The sequence below is a fragment of the Schistocerca cancellata genome, chromosome 5 (genome assembly GCF_023864275.1).
Source record: "Schistocerca cancellata isolate TAMUIC-IGC-003103 chromosome 5, iqSchCanc2.1, whole genome shotgun sequence".
Classification (NCBI taxonomy): domain Eukaryota; kingdom Metazoa; phylum Arthropoda; class Insecta; order Orthoptera; family Acrididae; genus Schistocerca; species Schistocerca cancellata.
Genome location: NC_064630.1, coordinates 274,921,652 through 274,939,444, shown reverse-complemented (window position 1 = coordinate 274,939,444; position 17,793 = coordinate 274,921,652). Strand labels below are relative to the sequence as shown.

Sequence of the window (17,793 nt, the reverse complement as noted above, 5' to 3'; positions counted from 1 at the left end):
AAAATAAGGGAGAAGGTTTTTTGTGGAGTTCGATGCTGGTACATAGGCTATCCCCCTTGAGTAACAAAGACAGTGAGTTTAATACCCCCATCCAATGGACATATCAAGACCAAAGCCATCTCATGCTCTCACTCAATAAGCCTTGGAATTTAAGCAATGAGACTGCTTCGCAATTTTAGTGATCATTCAGTGTGTATTTACAGGGTGTTTCAAAAATGACCGGTATATTTGAAACGGCAATAAAAACTAAACAAGCAGAGATAGAAATACACCGTTTGTTGCAATATGCTTGGGACAACAGTACATTTTCAGGCAGACAAACTTTCGAAATTACAGTAGTTACAATTTTCAACAACAGATGGCGCTGCAAGTGATGTGAAAGATATAGAAGACAACGCAGTCTGTGGGTGCGCCATTCTGTACGTCGTCTTTCTGCTGTAAGCGTGTGCTGTTCACAATGTGCAAGTGTGCTGTAGACAACATGGTTTATTCCTTAGAACAGAGGATTTTTCTGGTGTTGGAATTCCACCGCCTAGAACACAGTGTTGTTGCAACAAGACGAAGTTTTCAACGGAGGTTTAATGTAACCAAAGGACCGAAAAGCGATACAATAAAGGATCTGTTTGAAAAATTTCAACGGACTGGGAACATGAGGGATGAACGAGCTGGAAAGGTAGGGCGACCGCATACGCCGTACGGCAACCACAGAGGGCAACGCGCAGGTAGTGCAGCAGGTGATCCAACAGCGGCCTCGGGTTTCCATTCGCCGTGTTGCAGCTGCGGTCCAAATGACGCCAACGTCCACGTATCGTCTCATGCGCCAGAGTTTACACCTCTATCCATACAAAATTCAAACGCGGCAAACCCTCAGCGCCGCTACCATTGCTGCACGAGAGACATTCGCTAACGATATAGTGCACAGGATTGATGACGGCGATATGCAAGTGGGCAGCATTTGGTTTACTGACGAAGCTTATTTTTACCTGGACGGCTTCGTCAATAAACAGAACTGGCGCATATGGGGAACCGAAAAGCCCCATGTTGCAGTCCCATCGTCCCTGCATCCTAAAAAAGTACTGGTATGGGCCGCCATTTCTTCCAAAGGAATCATTGGCCCATTTTTCAGATCCGAAACGATTACTGCATCACGCTATCTGGACATTCTTCGTGAATTTGTGGTGGTACAAACTGCCTTAGACGACACTGCGAACACCTCGTGGTTTATGCAAGATGGTGCCCGGCCACATCGCACGGCCGACGTCTTTAATTTCCTGAATGAATATTTCGATGATCGTGTGATTGCTTTGGGCTATCCGAAACATACAGGAGGCGGCGTGGATTGGCCTCCCTATTCGCCAGACATGAACCCCTGTGACTTCTTTCTGTGGGGACACTTGAAAGACCAGGTGTACCGCCAGAATCCAGAAACAACTGAACAGCTGAAGCAGTACATCTCATCTGCATGTGAAGCCATTCTGCCAGACACGTTGTCAAAGGTTTCGGGTAATTTCATTCAGAGACTACGCCATATTATTGCTACGCATGGTGGATATGTGGAAAATATCGTGCTATAGAGTTTCCCAGACCGCAGCGCCATCTGTTGTTGAAATTTGTAACTACTGTAATTTCGAAAGTTTGTCTGCCTGAAAATGTACTGTTGTCCCAAGCATATTGCAACAAACGGTGTATTTCTATCGCTGCTCGTTTAGTTTTTATTGCCGTTTCAAATATACCGGTCATTTTTGAAACACCCTGTACATCACCTTTCTCCAGTGCCAACTAGAATCCCACATCAAGGTGGAGCATCAGCAATTGAAGCTGCAGAGGCAGTAGTTTAAGTGTAATTGATTAATATAGACACTGATGTCAACTGTGGAGGAAAGCAATTTCTAGACTGGGATGGTTATTTTTTAATTCTTTGTCAATTATATACTGTGTTGTTAAGAGCATGATGATTGCAGCAAAAAGTTGTAACTTGTCCCACATAATTAATTAATAAGTTTCTCAATAAAGAGCTCATAGGCTTTTTAAATTTTATTTTTATATTAACTGTGACAGAGAGACTGTTGCTCTCTTGATATGATTGTGTGCTACTAAAGAGGAAACTACATTAGTGTGTTTTTGAGAGGTGCTAAGAGCACCATATTTAGGCTCATTAATACAATACACCAACCTACAAACAGAAAATTTAAGTTTCTTGTAGGGAAAAATATGTCATCACTACTAATGTTAATGTTGATGACATTGTAAATGAAACTCATAACAGGAAAATTATCTTCAATTAGTTACTGTGTAGATCACTATTCCTCAAGACTATAAGCAGCTGCATCATTCAAATGGAGAAGGAAACTACAATGCTTCAAAAAACAGTAACTTTTAAACTACATCAAGCATAATTAGAGATAACAATCACCTCATGAGGGCTGTGGTCAAACATTTTCTTGTATGCTTGCAGAGGAAGTACACTCTGTAATTGTTCTGAACCATCTTTCCTGCCAATATGAACAAGACCTGATGAAGGAGTCTTCTGAAGCTTGTACCGCCGCAACCCTCTTGCATCGTCAAAACGATGACCTAAACATAGCATGAATCATTCTGTAATGAGCAATGCACTTAATATTAATTTATCTCTGTCTCTTTCCTTAAACAAACTACATGACAGAGTATAATATTACCAATTAATACTTACTGGCTAAATCATCTATGTCTTGCTCCTGCAAATTAATAGCTTCCTCTGGTTGTATACTGACTCTCCTTCCCTCTACTCCACTAAATTCTGCACCAGATCGTAAACGAGATTGTGGGTCTTCTTGCAAGCTATGCTTTCGAGACCGATGATGATGGTAATGATGCCGACTAAAATAGGGAAAGAGTGCAAAAAGGTGAATTAGGAAATACTAGGCACATAAGTTTCCAACAATGCATTGCTACATAATGAAAAATTAGAACTATGTAATACAAAGTATGTTACATCATTCTCCTTATTGTGTAATTTAAAACATTCATATAGATTTGTAAGGAATAAAATAAAAAATGAACAAAATAGAGTTCATGGGAAACAAATAATAGGTCTAACGAGTAAACTTCACCTGTGTCGCCGTTTTGGTTTCTTATCCACTTCCTTTGGAGGCTCCTCTGGCTGCAATAATTCTTTTGTTTGCTGGTCAGCATCTTCTAAGGAACCTTCTTCTGGTTTCTCAGCTATTTCTCCTATGAAATTTTGCATAAGTGAATAGCATTATTTGGAAGTGACATCAGTTTCTCAAATTTATTACTTTAGTATGCAGTCTGACAAACACGTGACACTAAAAAAAGCAATGGATATTCCTGGATGGAATAACAAGTAAAATATAAGAAAGGCACAACTAACCTATAGCTCACTGATGTGCGGCACATGAGCACATGCAACAGAAAACAGTAATCACACTAGCTATCAAGCTTCTCTAGCACAAGGACACACATTCACACATAAACACAAAGACACACAAATGAAATGCACACACCAACAGTTGCAGCAAAACTGGCAATTGATTATCAATTACTGAGAGCAGTTGCCTGGTTGGATGAAGGTGGGGATTGGGGAAGAGATGGATGCACAAGGTGGTGAGGGTGTAGGGGAGCATTCACAAGATGAGGAGGGTGTTGTGGGATAATGTGGAACAATTTTTTGACAGATGCCTTGGTGGTTGCACAACAAGACAAAAGGAGTTCACAGAGTAGAGCATATACAGGGTAGAGAAAGGGAGAGGAGAGGGCAAAAGTAGGGGAGGGAAGGAGAGAGGGTGTAAATGAAGAGGGTAGAGAGAAAGGGAGAGTGGTGGGAAACAGGTCAGGTGAGACATTGTGAAACATTCATTCATTCATTGTGAAACGGCTTAGCACAGGTTTAGGCCAGGAGAATTTCAAGATCACAAGATATGCTGGGGAACCAATTCTCACTTGGGTAATTTAGAGAAACTAGTACTGGAAGGGAGTATGTGAAAGGTTTGTGTAGTGAAGCAGCTGTCGAAACACGTTCAGCAATTGGATGGTAAAGTCTGTGGTTTGTCACAGCTGGCAATGGCCATTCATATATAAACAACATATCTGCTTTCACACATAGGCCTGTTTTGGAGCAGGGGAAATGTCTGTGACTGGACTGCATTAGGAGGTGGTGTGTGAGTGTATGGGTCAGGTCTTCCATCTGGGTCAATCACCAAGGAAAGATCTATGGTGTGTAGGAGACATTGGAGTAGGGATGAACAATAATATTCTGTAGATTGGGTGGATGGTGGAATACTGTTTTCATTGATGTGGGTAGGAGTTTTGAGTTGGATATCCCTCATTTCAGAGCATGGCAAGAGACAGTCACACACCTAGTGAAGGATTGTGGTTGAGCATTTCAAGGCCAGCATGACACTGGGTGATCAGAGAAGAGCTGATCTGTGGCTGGTTAACATGTTTATTGGTGTCAGAGAAGGAGAGACTCAGGAGATCTGTTTATGGATGAGCTGAATAAGATACTGTCTGTCAATAAAGACTCTGGTAAGGTTATAGGTACATTTCAGCAACTCTGTTTTCCAGCAACTCTGTTTTCCACTGTAGATATGGTGTCCACAGCTGGTGAAGCTGTATGGAAGAGAATTTTTGACATGGATGGGTGACAGCCATCAAAATGGATATATCATTGGTGGTTGGTGCACTTGATATTAACACATGTGTTTATGGATCCATCTGGGAGGTGAAGATTGACTTCTAGGAAGGTGGCTCATTGAGTTGAGAAGGACCAGATGAAAAGGATTTGGGAGTAGGTGGTGAGGTTATGGAGGAAAGAGCAGATATTTTCCCTGCAATGAGTCTGTGTTATGAAAATGTTATCAATGAATCTGAAGGGTTTTTAAATATTGAACAGATAGGAAGCATTCCTCCAGAAGGCCCATCAATAAGTCGACATGGGATGTTGCCATGTGAGTACCTATGGAAGTACCACAGATTTGTTTACAGATTTGGCCTTTGAAAGTGAAATAACTGTGCGTCAGGGTGCAGTTGGCTAGGATGATTAGGAAAGAGGTGGTGTGTTTGATATCAGGAGGGCATTTGGAAAGATAATGATCCATAGCCACAAGGAATGTTGATGTACCAGGATGTCACATCCACAATGACCAGTGAGGGGTCTGGATGTAACAGGACAGGAACTGTGAATGATGGTAAGGCTGTGAGTAGTGTTTTGAATTTACAGTGGTTTGAAGGTGCTCATAAAGAAAGGCAGAGGTTTGATATTACAGTGAAATCCAGACCTTTTGTAGCTGCTTGCAGGAGTTGACAAATATCAACAGTTGGAAATGTGTGGCCCAACCGGGATTTGAACCCGGGATCTCCTGTCTACCATGGGGGATCAGTACCATTTCTTATTAATTTATTTGGTATATATAATTAAAATTAGTTGAAGAGTTTTTGTATTTGGGCCAGATGTAAACAATAACTAAGTCGACAGGAAAAGAAATAAGCAGAAGAGTAAAAATTGTATGTAATGCCTTTGATAAACTTAACTTATAATGTGACTGAAACAGAAAATCTGCACCCGATGCATGTTACCACTTTTGACTTCTAGCAAGGGGGCATGGACTATCAAAATGTAGAAACTTTTCAAAAACTGGTGGATATTCAGTGGGAAACAAAAAACCATCTACTATGAATTAATAGAAACAGCAGGGAAACAGTTTCTATTGGAGGATACAATTATAAATGTAACAAAAATAAAATGAAGAGGGGCAGGATATGTAATGTTGTGAACTGATGGTAGAGGGATCAAGAAAATTCTTTACTGAATTCTAAGAGATAAGAAAATACCACCAAGTTAACATACCAGAATGCATGTATATGTGATTAGAAATCACACGTGAGCAACATGGGTACATATAGCTCTGCACTGTAATTTATAAATAAGTCTACAGGAGGCCTATAACCAACAGTGGATGCCCCACGTGTTGTGGTGGTGGTGATGATGTGGACATACAACATGAAGATCTATAGTGCCCATGGGGTGAAGATGATTGTGATGATGATAAATAGTATATGAGTAAGTGAAATTAGCTCTGAATCTGTTATGATATATCCTCTTAGAATTGTCATTATCTAATTTCTTTTACATTAACAACAATGTTACGAAAAGGATAGATGGCTACACACTATACAGAAGAGACATGAGTCACAGACAGGCACAATCAAATGACTGCTACACATTTTAGTTTTTGGTCAAAAGGCCTTCTTTTAAAGTAGAAAACAGACACATTCACACAAGCACAACTCACATACACATGGCCAGTGTCTCTGGTCCCTGTGGCCAGGATGAGTTGTAACTGTGACTGATGGGAGCAGCTATCTTGGGTGGAGGTAAGGAGGCGGCTTGTGCTGAGGAGGGGGGAAATAGGGTGGGGTGGGGGATTGCATAGTGGTGTGTATGGGAGCGTGCAGGGACATTCTGGGGATGGGATAGGGCTGCTATGTGCAGTCAAAACGTTTTGGTGGGCTGCTAGGTTTAGTCGGGAGGCTCCTTGATAAAATTTGTTTTATTAACATTTTCTGACTAATCAAAATTACAAACTTTCCCTACCTAAACATTTAACACACACCTATTCTAAACTTATGCCATTTATTGAGTGTCTACATTTTGATAAGGCAAGGAGAAATAAAATAAACAAAAATAAACTGTTTACATTCATTTTCATCTTCATTGCCTTTTTTGTTTACTTAGACTGTCATCTGTGGTATCTTTATTTTTTATCATCATCATCATCATCATCCTGACAGAACAGCTATGAGGCTTATAATCTTCATTGTCACACATATTTGGGTGTTTCATATGAATATGTTGCAAATTCTGAGGTTGTGATTCCGGTGGAATCTGAGAACACAGCTGTCCCTTTTCCTGAAAATATAGCAAATTTCACTTCTATACTCATATGATAATGTTACAATGTCTCTTGCTTCAAAACATATCTGGCCACTGCTGCTCACGGGCTGTGTAGAACCAGCAGCTAACGTACCCCCAGCTGTTCCCGTTATACCTCACAGCGATCATCAACAACACTGCTGCACAAAACACGTAAATACGCCACTGGTCCCGACTATGTTTTTCACATACCTTGCAGAAATGCATGCTATTGTAGAGTATTTGTCCAATTTTAAGGTTAATACAATTCCAAATGCAAATGGATTCAGGCAAACTGCAATTTAAACATGGCATATTTTCATAAAAAGCCAAAGTATGCCATATATATTCCCATGGTTGACAACACAATGTAATTTCTGCTCACTCACAGCCAAGCTTGTTTCATTGTGCCCCACCCAATGTTCCATAGTGCTATTCTTGAGCACCAGTGAAACGTGGATGGCAATATCTTCCAGGGTGCAGGTCATATGTAACAACAGCAACTAATACCTAAATAAAAGGTCGCAATCATGATTCAGTCCAATTCTCGAGCCCGTGATGTAGTTACATCTATTAATACTATATCCAAAATGGGTCTTTCTGTTGTAATTTATTCTTGCAATAACAACTGCAATCAGTTAATGTGATTTATTTCATTCTTTAGACATTTAATTCTGAATTAATTTTCTTTCTCATTTCATCTGAATGTCATCAGTTTTCAACAAAGCTGATTAAAAGCTGGTAAAGTTTTTCTGCAGTGTTCTAATACATGAACAGTGACCAAATTTCTCATTTGCAACCAAAGTGGCAAATCATTAAGTTTCTCATGAACAAATAAAATATTAACTTGGGAACAGAATCAAGTAATGGTTTTTGAAGAAGAAAATTTTTGCCTTTGAATGTTACCTTTACCTAAAACGTAGCATAAATGTATGTAAACAGAACACATATGTAGGAGAACTTGTATTAGAAACCTATTCAAATACAACAACAGTTTGTAAGTTGATAGAATTTAATGTTATTTCCTCTGAAGTTTCATAAAACTGTCAATTTTCAAGTATATAGTTTCTCACATATCCCTTGTCCTAGTGTGGTGAGTCGAATGTCATGTGATTGGTGGTGCAAGATCAATATTGAATCAAGTGCTTGGGTGTACTGGGAAATTTTGAGCTTATTTGACATATGCATTGACTGTCTTGGGCCTATTTGAACACATGCATTGATTGCTTTACCGTATCACTTGGGATAGTTAAAAAAAAAAAAAAAAATATGTGAAACATCAAAAGCCAAAGATCATCTGCAAGTGAAAGACGATTCCTATATTAATCTATTTAACAATAAAACCACATTGACCTAACCAGCAATTGCATAATCTGCAAATATAAAATGACCCCTTACGTTTCAAATGATGAATCTGGGAAAAAAATCTCGTCTTATAATCGGGTAAATATGGCGTTGCAGGGAGAGTTACCACCTGTGCAGTTCAAAAAAGGTAGACAGGATACAGATGACTCAGGCTGTGAAGCAGTCATTTAAGTGAAGCACACTGTGTTGGACAGTATGTACGGCAACTGGATGGTCCAGCTGTCCTTTTGTCGCAGTTTGTTGGTGACCATTCATGTGGACAGAAAACTTGTAACTTACAAAGCCCACGTAGTAGTAATAGTAGTAGTAGTAGTAGTAGTAGTAGCAGCTGTGTCACCTCAGTGGTTAAAGTATAGTTTGTAGATCACATGATTGCTTTCACAGGCAACCCTGCCTTGGATGGGACGGGAGATGCCTGTGACTCGACTGCAGTAGATGGTGGTGGGATGATGTGTTGGAAGCATCTTGCATCCAGTTCTATTGCAGGGATGTGAGCCATGAGGCAAGGGGTTGGGAGGAGGAGTGGAGTAAGGATGGATATTCATAGTGTGTGTGTGTTTGATGGGTAGTGGAATACCACTGTTGGAGTGTGGGAAAGGTAGTGGGTAGGGCATTCCTCATTTCAGGGCACAATGAGAAGTAGTTGAAACCCTCTCAGATAATGTGATTCAGTTACTCCAGTCCTGGGTGGTACTGAGTCATGAGTGGTGTGCTTCTTTGTGTCCAGATTCTGGGCATTTGGGAGGTGCTATGTGACTTGAGCAAAAAAACACAGGATATCTGTTTCTGTACAAGGTCAGATAGGCATCTGTGGTCTGTGAAGGCCTCAGTGAGACACTTGGTACATTTGGAGAGGCACTGCTTGTCACTACAGATGCGTTGATCACAGGTGGATAGGCTGCATGGAAGAGACTTCTTGGAATGGAATGGTTGGCAGCTGGTGAAGTGGAGGTAGTACTGGTGGTTGATCGGTTTAGTACGGACAGAGGTACTGAATTAGTCATCCTTGATGTGGAGGTCTACATAAAGGAAGGTGGTTTTTTTGACTGAGGAGGACCAGGCAAAGTGAAAGGGGGAGAACATGTCAAGGTTCTGGAGGAATGTGGGTAGGATGTGCTCATCATCCAGATCATGAAGACCATCATCAGTACGCCTAAACCAGATGAGGCATTTGGGATTCTGGATGGTTAGGAAGGATTCCTCCAAATGGCCGATGAATAGATTAGCAGACCCAAATCAAAGTATGAGCCTTTCCTTCAAAACCACTAACCCCACAGAAGTATTAGTCATTTCCAAAGGCCTTATCTTTTGCCCCATTCTCACATTCAGTCATGCTGGACTCATTAAAATCTCTCTCCTTCTCCTAGTCCCTACAGTGGAAACACTTTTTCACCACCAATCCTATCAATCACACTCAATCTAAAACCAATACTGAATCCTGCCTGAATCAGTTCACTCCTTCATCCAACAGTAAAGAACCCCCACCGGCCACTAATTACCCAGTTAACATTATAAAACTTCCTAACCTCAAACTTTGCCTCATTACCATTCCCCAAATACCACAATGTGGAAAATAACCTTACCGCAGTCCACCTTCTAAAAATTGATCCCAACCTTACAATCCTACTTGCTGACAAAGGCTCGATCACCACCACTGCGGTTTTGAAATGCAAGGATTATCTGGCTAAGGAACTCCACCAGCTGACAGATATATGCATGTACAAATCCTGCCTGGCCATTCCAGGAATCGAACAGGACTTCCAGTCCCTCCTCATATCCTTAGGGCCACCCCAGAACCTCTCCCTTGTGTCTCTCTTCTCACACCTACCCTTTCCAGCATTCCTGTTTTCTACATGCTTCCTAAGTCCATAACTCCAACCATCCAGGATGCCCATTGTATCCAGTTATATGCCCCCACTGAGAACTTATCTTCTCCTGGACCAACACCTCCAGCCTATTTCCAATAAGCTACCCTCCTACAAAAAAGATAGCAACCATTTCCTCCACCGACTCACCACAGCTCCTGTTTCTTTACCAAAGAGCACCCTGCTCATCACTGTTGATGTCACTTCCCTCTACACTAATACCCCCAATGTCCATAACCTTGTTGCTATTGAACACTAACTTTCACAATACCCGACTGCCTCCAAATCTAAACCCTCCTTTCTGGTCACCAAGCCAAGCTTTATCTTCACTCACAATTATTTCTCCTTTGAAGGCATCATCTACAAACAAATCCATGGTACAGCAATGCACACCTGTGTGGCACTATTATATGCTAACCTATTCTAGGGCCATCTAGAGGACTCCTTCCTAACCTTACAGAATCCCAAACTTCTCAACTGGCTCAGCTTCACTGATGGCATGTTTGTGATCTGGAGTGAGGATGAGCACACCCAATCCAAATTCCACCAGAACCTCAAAACCTTTTCCCCCATTCACTTTACCTGGTCCTCCTCAACTCAACGAGTCACCTTCACCAATGTTGACGTTGACTTCAATGATGGCTATGTCAGTACCTCTGTCCATGTTAAACCTAACAACCACCAGTACTACCTCCACCTCAACTGCTGCCACCCATTCCATACCAAGAAGTCACTTCCACACAGCCTAGCCATCTATAACTGTCACATCTGCAGTGACAATCAGTCCCTCTCCAAATATACCTAGAGTGCCACTAAGGACTTCACAGACCATAATTACACACATGACCTCGTACAGAAGCAAATCTCCTGTGCTTTGTCTATCCAGTCACCTAGCATCTTCCATAGACCCACCACCCAGCCACAAAAGAACACTTGCCTCATGACTCAGTACCACCCAGGTCTGGCATAAGTGAATCACATTCTCCTACAGGGTTTTGACTATCTCTCATCATGCCCTGAAATGAGGAGTATTCTACCCACTATCCCTTCCACAGTTTTACTCTGCTACCCAGCAAACCTACGTAATACCCTTGTCCATCCCCACTTGACCCCTTCCCCTCAACAACTTGCCTCATGGCTCATATCCGTGCAATAGACTTAGATGCAAGACCAGTCCCATATCTCCTCCGACCACCAACTACTCCAGTCCAGTCACAGGCACCTCCTATCCCATCAAAGGCAAAGGCAGTGATAATTGTGAAAGCAGTCATGTGATCTGCAAACTAATCTGCAACCACTGTGCTGCCTTCAATTTGGGCGTGACACTAACAACCTGTCTGTCCACATGAATGGTCCACAACAAACTGTGGCCAAGAGACAGCTTGACTACCCAGTTGCTGAACACATTGCCCAACACAATGCGCTTCATTTCAATGACTGCTTCATAGCCTGTGTCATCTAGATCCTTCCAAAAAACACCAGCTTTTCTGAACTGCAGAGGTGGGAACTCCCCCTACAACATATCCTATGTTTCCATAACCACCCTGGGCTCAACCTTCTCTAGTCCCTGTCCTCCATTTACCTATCTCCCTCCCTGCTCCAATTTCAGCACAAAACGCTTACATCCCAACTAGTCCTATTCCCCTTCTTCGCTGCTCTCCTTTTACACTCCTTTTCCCCAATCTCCCACAAACCACCCAATTGCACTTAGCAGCACTACCCTGTCCCCATCAAGCCCCTGTACACACCTACAAGCAGCACTACATCCTCCACCTCACCCTGCTACACCCCCCCCCCCCCCCCCCCCGTGTTGCCCCATGCCTCATCCTTACCCCCACTACCAGGTTGATGCTCTCAACAAGTGCAGATCCAACTCAGTCCAGCAGCAGCAGCCAATGTGTGTGTGAGTTGTGCTTGTGTGAAGGAGTGTGTGTTTTCTACTTCAGAAGGTCTTCCGGCTGAAAGCTAAAATTTATAGCAGTCTTTTTATTCTACCTGTCTGCAACTCAACATCTCTGTATTGTCAATAGCAATCTGTCCTTTTCATATTACTGTTGTTATCCCATCTTGGACTTTCTTTTATTTTAATGACTGGAATATTGTGTGACATAAATCACACAGATCCAAATACCTCCAATATTTTATTCATGTCCACTTACCTTTTCACTTTTCTTCAACTGCTTATGAGCTTAACATTATGTTAAGGTGGCTACTCAAATTTGGAAAAAAAAAAAATCCCTTGAGAATTCCAGGTGTAAAGAGGAAGATGGTGTCCATGAGCTCCTGATAAATTAATGGTGGCAGGGGACAGAGGGGCACCATTCCAAATAATGACTTTTCTTTCCTCTCATCTGAGGTACATACCAGCCATAACGAGTAGTTTAACTGTTGTTTTTAAACATCAATAACACCAGTATGCATAACAAAAGAAAAATTCGGAGTAGGTATTAAAATCCATGGAGAAGAAATAAAAACTTTGAGGTTTGCTGATGACATTGTAATTCTGTCAGAGACAGCAAAGGACTTGGAAGAGCAGTTGAACAGAATGGACGAGGATAATGGAATGTAGTTGAATTAAGTCAGATGATGCTGAGGGAATTAGATTAGGAAATGAGACCCTTAAAGTAGTAAAGGAGTTTTGCTATTTGGGGAGCAAAATAACTGATGATGGTCGAAGTAGAGAGGATATAAAATGTAGACTGGCAATGGCAAGGAAAGCGTTTCTGAAGAAGGGACATTTTTTAACATCGAGTATAGATTTAAGTGTCAGGAAGTCATTTCTGAAAGTATTTGTATGGAGTGTAGTCATGTATGGAAGTGAAACATGGACAATAAATAGTTTAGACAAAAAGAGAATAGAAGCTTTCGAAATGTGGTGCTACAGAAGAATGCTGAAGATTAGATGGGTAGATCACATAACTAATGAGGAGGTATTGAATAGAATTGTGGAGAAGAGGAGTTTGTGGCACAACTTAACTAGAAGAAGGGATCGGTTGGTAGGACATGTTCTGAGGCATCAAGGGATCACCAATTTAGTACTGGAGGGCAGCGTGGAGGGTAAAAATCGTAGAGGGAGACCAAGAGATGAATACACTAAGCAGATTCAGAAGGATGTAGGCTGCAGCAGGTACTGGGGATGAAGAAGCTTGCACAGGATAGAGTAGCATGGAGAGCTGCATCAAACCAGTCTCAGGATTGAAGACCACAACAACAACAACATGCATGGTATCAGATGACTGAAAACTAACATGTGATACTACTTCAATTTTTTACTCTGATTCCAAACCTGTTTCCAATTTTTTTGCTATCATGTACAGTTTCACTGCAATTTGACTTCAAAGATATATTGCTGTCTCAGTAGGTTATGTGTATTGTTTTAGGGAAATTTCTCCATTCGGCCCTGTATACCTTTAGGTTGTTACACCTGCTGATGCTAGTTGTTGTTGTGTGACCCTGAAAGTGTTGCTTGTCTCACAGGCATGGCTTACCAAGTGCTATAATGTGATTATTCTGTATATTTAAGACAGCAATGCACCTACTGTTGATAGTTACTACGATGTAAACATGCAAGTGTGTGAAGAACCTAAATATTTTCTGTTACATTTTGGGACTTATGCAGTGGCTAACCAAACTTTGTGTAAAAAGCTTACCATGCTTATTTTAAAATGATACTTGGTGACCAGCACAAGGAATGGGTGTCAGAGACAGTTTGCCACTATTGTGTGGAAAGGTTAAGACTGTGGACAAAAGGAAAGAAAACATGCATGCCATTTGTTATTCCAACGAAGTAGAGAGAGCCTAAAAATCACCTTAATGACTGTTACCTCTGCTTAGTTAATGTTCAGGGGTACAGTTCGAAAAATAAGAGGCAAAGTGTGTATCCAAGCATTGATTCAGCCATTAGGTCAGTTTGCACATGAAGATACGGTTGCTCCTCTTCCTCCAACTATTGTACAGAATATGGCATAAAATGATGAAGAATATGAAGTTGATGCAATTATCAAAGACAATAATGATGTTCAGCAGCCTGAATGTGACTACTCCATAACTGTTCTCTCAAGAGTGAATTTACTGCTCTCGTATGAGATTTGAATTTGCCTAAGGAATCTGTGGAACTACTTGACTCCCGTCTTCTAGAACCAACAACGCATTACTCATGATACAGACATAGAGAGAAAGAATTAGTTCATTTATTCTCACAGAAAGAGTCCTTGCTTTACTGCAATAACATAAATGAGATAATGTACTTTTGTGGCATTGAACATGATTCTACACAGTTGAGATTTTTCTAGATTCATCAATGACGAGCCTGAAAGGCATGTTACTGCATAATGAAAAAGTGTATGGGTCCATTCTTGTGGCCCATTCAGTTCAAATGAAAGGAACATATGAGAACATGGAGATTCTCTTAACTAGTATCCAGTATGAGGAACACACTTAGCTTATCTGTGGTGGCTTCAAAGTTATCGAAATACTATTAGGACAACAAATTGTGAACACAAAAATGCTGTGCTTGCTGTGTGAAGGGACAGTCGGACAAGGCAAAGAAATTGGGGTGCGAGAGTTTGGCCAGAGCGGAGAAATTTTTAGCCTGTAATTAAAAATATCCTGCATGAACCATTTGTAGAACAAAAAAAAAAAAAAAGTCTTGCTTCCACCTCTTCAAATAAAATTGGGCTTGATAAAGTAATTTGTAAAGGCTCTACCACAGAATGGAATCAGTATCAAGTACCTTTCCAAGAAATTTCCCTTCACCACAAGATACAAATTGAAAGCTGGAATTCTTTTTCAGTCCTCAAAATAAAGAAACTAATGAAGGATGAAAATTCTGAGAAGATAATGGAGAAAAGAGAAATAGGTCCATGACTGCCTTCCAATCAGTTACTGAGAACTTTCTATGGAATAAAAAAGATCCTAATTACAAGGCCATTGCTGAAAAAAAAGTTGCTAAGTTTAAAGAAGATGGGTTGTTGAATGAGTGTGAAAGTCAACATTCTACACTCACATATTGACTATTTCCCTGAAATTTGGAACATTATATTGAAGACCAGAGTGAACGTTTTCACCAAGATATTAAGAGGAGGTACCAGTGTCACTGGACAGCAGCTATGTTGGCCGACTACTGTTGGATGCTGAAGAGGGACAGTCATCATATACAAGGATCTACAAGGAAGTCAAAGAAGAGAAATTTTAAAAATCTGTGGAGTACTACTGACTTCTTGTTTTTCCACAAGGAAGTCACTAAACAAATTAGAGGAGTTCTGAGGAGTATTTTTTAAATGTATTTCATTTTTTAAATGTGTGAAATGGTATTAGAATATATCTGTGGGCTCAGAAGTGAAAATCATCAAAATATTACTTCTTCTTTTGTGTAAAAACCTGCTGTGATAGACAAAAATGGTACTTATTTCTAGATTCAGCACATAAGATTGACTCAAGGACACTTACTTTCAACAAATCATCTGACAAGACATTTTAAAATGCAGAATAGTGTAATTTATATGGAAAAATGAGAAATGTCCTGCCCACTATCCCCCCCCCCCCCCCAACAGAGGTATTCCGCTGTCCACCTTAGACAACCCCTGCTCCCAATCCCTTACCTCATGGCTCATACCCCTGTAATAGATCTAGATGTAAGACATGTCCCATACATCCTCCCAATACCACCTATTCCCGTCCAGTCACTAACATCACCTATCACATCACAGTCACAGCCACTTGTGAAACCAGTCATGTGGTCTACAAGCTAACCACTGTGCTGCATTCTATGTAGGCATGACAACCAACAAGCTGTCTGTCTGCATGAATGGCCACCGACAAGACATGGCCAAGAAACAATTGGACAACCCTGTTGCTGAACAAGCTGCCAAACATGATATCCTTCATTTCAGAGACTGCTTCATAGCCTGTGCCATATGGATCCTTCCCACCAACACCAGCTTTTCTGAATTGTGCAGATGGGAACTTTCCCTGCAATACATCCCACGTTCCCGTAACCCTCCTGATCTCAATCTTGGTTTGTCACTGTCCACGCCCATCTTCCAGCCCCTTCCCTGTCCCCATTCCAGCACTACACAGCCATCATTCCACACCCAATCCTTTTACTTCTTTCCTTTTTCCGCTACTCCCCCCCCCCCCCCTCCCCTGCCCTCCATCTAACTTGTAGCACTTCGCTGTCTACCACCCCCACCGTACTATCCCTCCCCATCCCCACCCCAGCCTCCTCCTTACCTTCACCCAGTCGCCACTCCCATCATGCACTGGTGCTGCTGGTCACAGTGTGGTTTCAGTTGCCTGAGACTGCAGTCATGTGTGCAAGTTGCGTTTTCGTGAGTATGTATGAGTGTGCATATGTGTGCCTATTGTTGATGAAGGCCTTAATGGCCGAAAGCTATAATTGTGAGTCTTTTTGTTGTGCCTATCTGCGCCATATGGTGAGCTGCAATTTTCCTTCTTGTAACATTGTTACATTCCATCACGGATTTTTCATTGTTTGAATTTTATAAGGGACAATTCTTCGTGTAATTAACACACTTTGAAATATTAAGTATTTTAAAATTTGTGATTTATAACACTCAATAAAATTTAAATTCAATGCTAGGTTAACCTGTCAGTTTTTAACATTTGCTACTTAGTGCTTGATCATCACGTCAACTGTGGAATATTTAAATCAACACTCAATATTCATTGGAGGTAAGTGAAAAAAGTCCCTGTACTCCACAGCATATACATTTAAAAATAGTTCCCACCTCAGCTTGTGTTATAACCAGATATGTGTCACAGTCTAATTTATTACTTTCATAATTTCTATAGCTTAATAAATATTCGCATAATTACTGTGATTTAACAATATTTAACTAGCACTCAGTTAAGGGGAATACAATCAATTACTTTTGAGGAAATGAAACAGTAATGCTCCCATCTCTTAAACATTCATAAACACTGAGTATAAAAATACTCAGCAAATTTCATTCATTCATACTCAAGTCGTAAGCAGAACTGAACCACAAATGTTCATATATAATTTGTATGATGATGATAATGATGATGATGATGATGTTTGGTTTGTGGGGCACTCAACTGCACAGTCATCAGTGCCCGTACAAAGTCCCAATGTTTACACAGTCCATTTCCTTTTCACAATCCAATCTAGACACTCACAAATGATGATGATGATGATGATGAAATGATGAGGACAACACAAACACCCATTCCCCAGGCAGAGAAAATCAGCAACCTGGTCGGGAATCAAACCCGGGACCTCATGATCCAGAGGCATCAATGCTAGCCCCTAGACCACACTTTGTATGAAATAAAACTGTAGCTTCATATGTGCTTTCATGTATATACTATTTGTATTTACCTATTTGAAACTGAACTCTTCTCAGTGCATCCGTGGGAGAGCCAAATATGGGGCTGTCTCCAAATGATGCTGCCCTCTCTGACACTTGAGGTTCAGATTCACTGCTAAGAATTGTTTCATCTCGTTCTTCTTCTGGACTTGCACTGCCGGACAGAATTAACCTTAAATAAAAGGATTCCTGTGGTTAATCAATATTTATACATAGATTTATTTGTTGTTGAAATATGTGCACTACTTTAAATCTTTTTTACTGATTCTATCCTTCATTATAAAGTTTTCATTAGGAGCAG

The 17,793-nt window shown here is 40.9% G+C and overlaps 1 protein-coding gene across 2 annotated transcripts in view; it reads right to left on the bottom strand.

Annotated features, from left to right (window-relative positions):
- LOC126187587 (band 3 anion transport protein) overlaps positions 1–17,793 on the bottom strand; it is a 588,329-nt gene that overhangs the window by 174,724 nt on the left and 395,812 nt on the right. For both annotated transcript variants that reach the window (XM_049928766.1, XM_049928767.1), the window contains 4 exons: positions 17,504–17,664; positions 3,090–3,210; positions 2,690–2,856; positions 2,414–2,574 (listed from right to left, as the gene is read on the bottom strand). In XM_049928766.1, the coding sequence (XP_049784723.1) occupies positions 2,414–2,574; positions 2,690–2,856; positions 3,090–3,210; positions 17,504–17,664 (610 nt within the window). The remainder of the gene's footprint in view (positions 1–2,413; positions 2,575–2,689; positions 2,857–3,089; positions 3,211–17,503; positions 17,665–17,793) is intronic.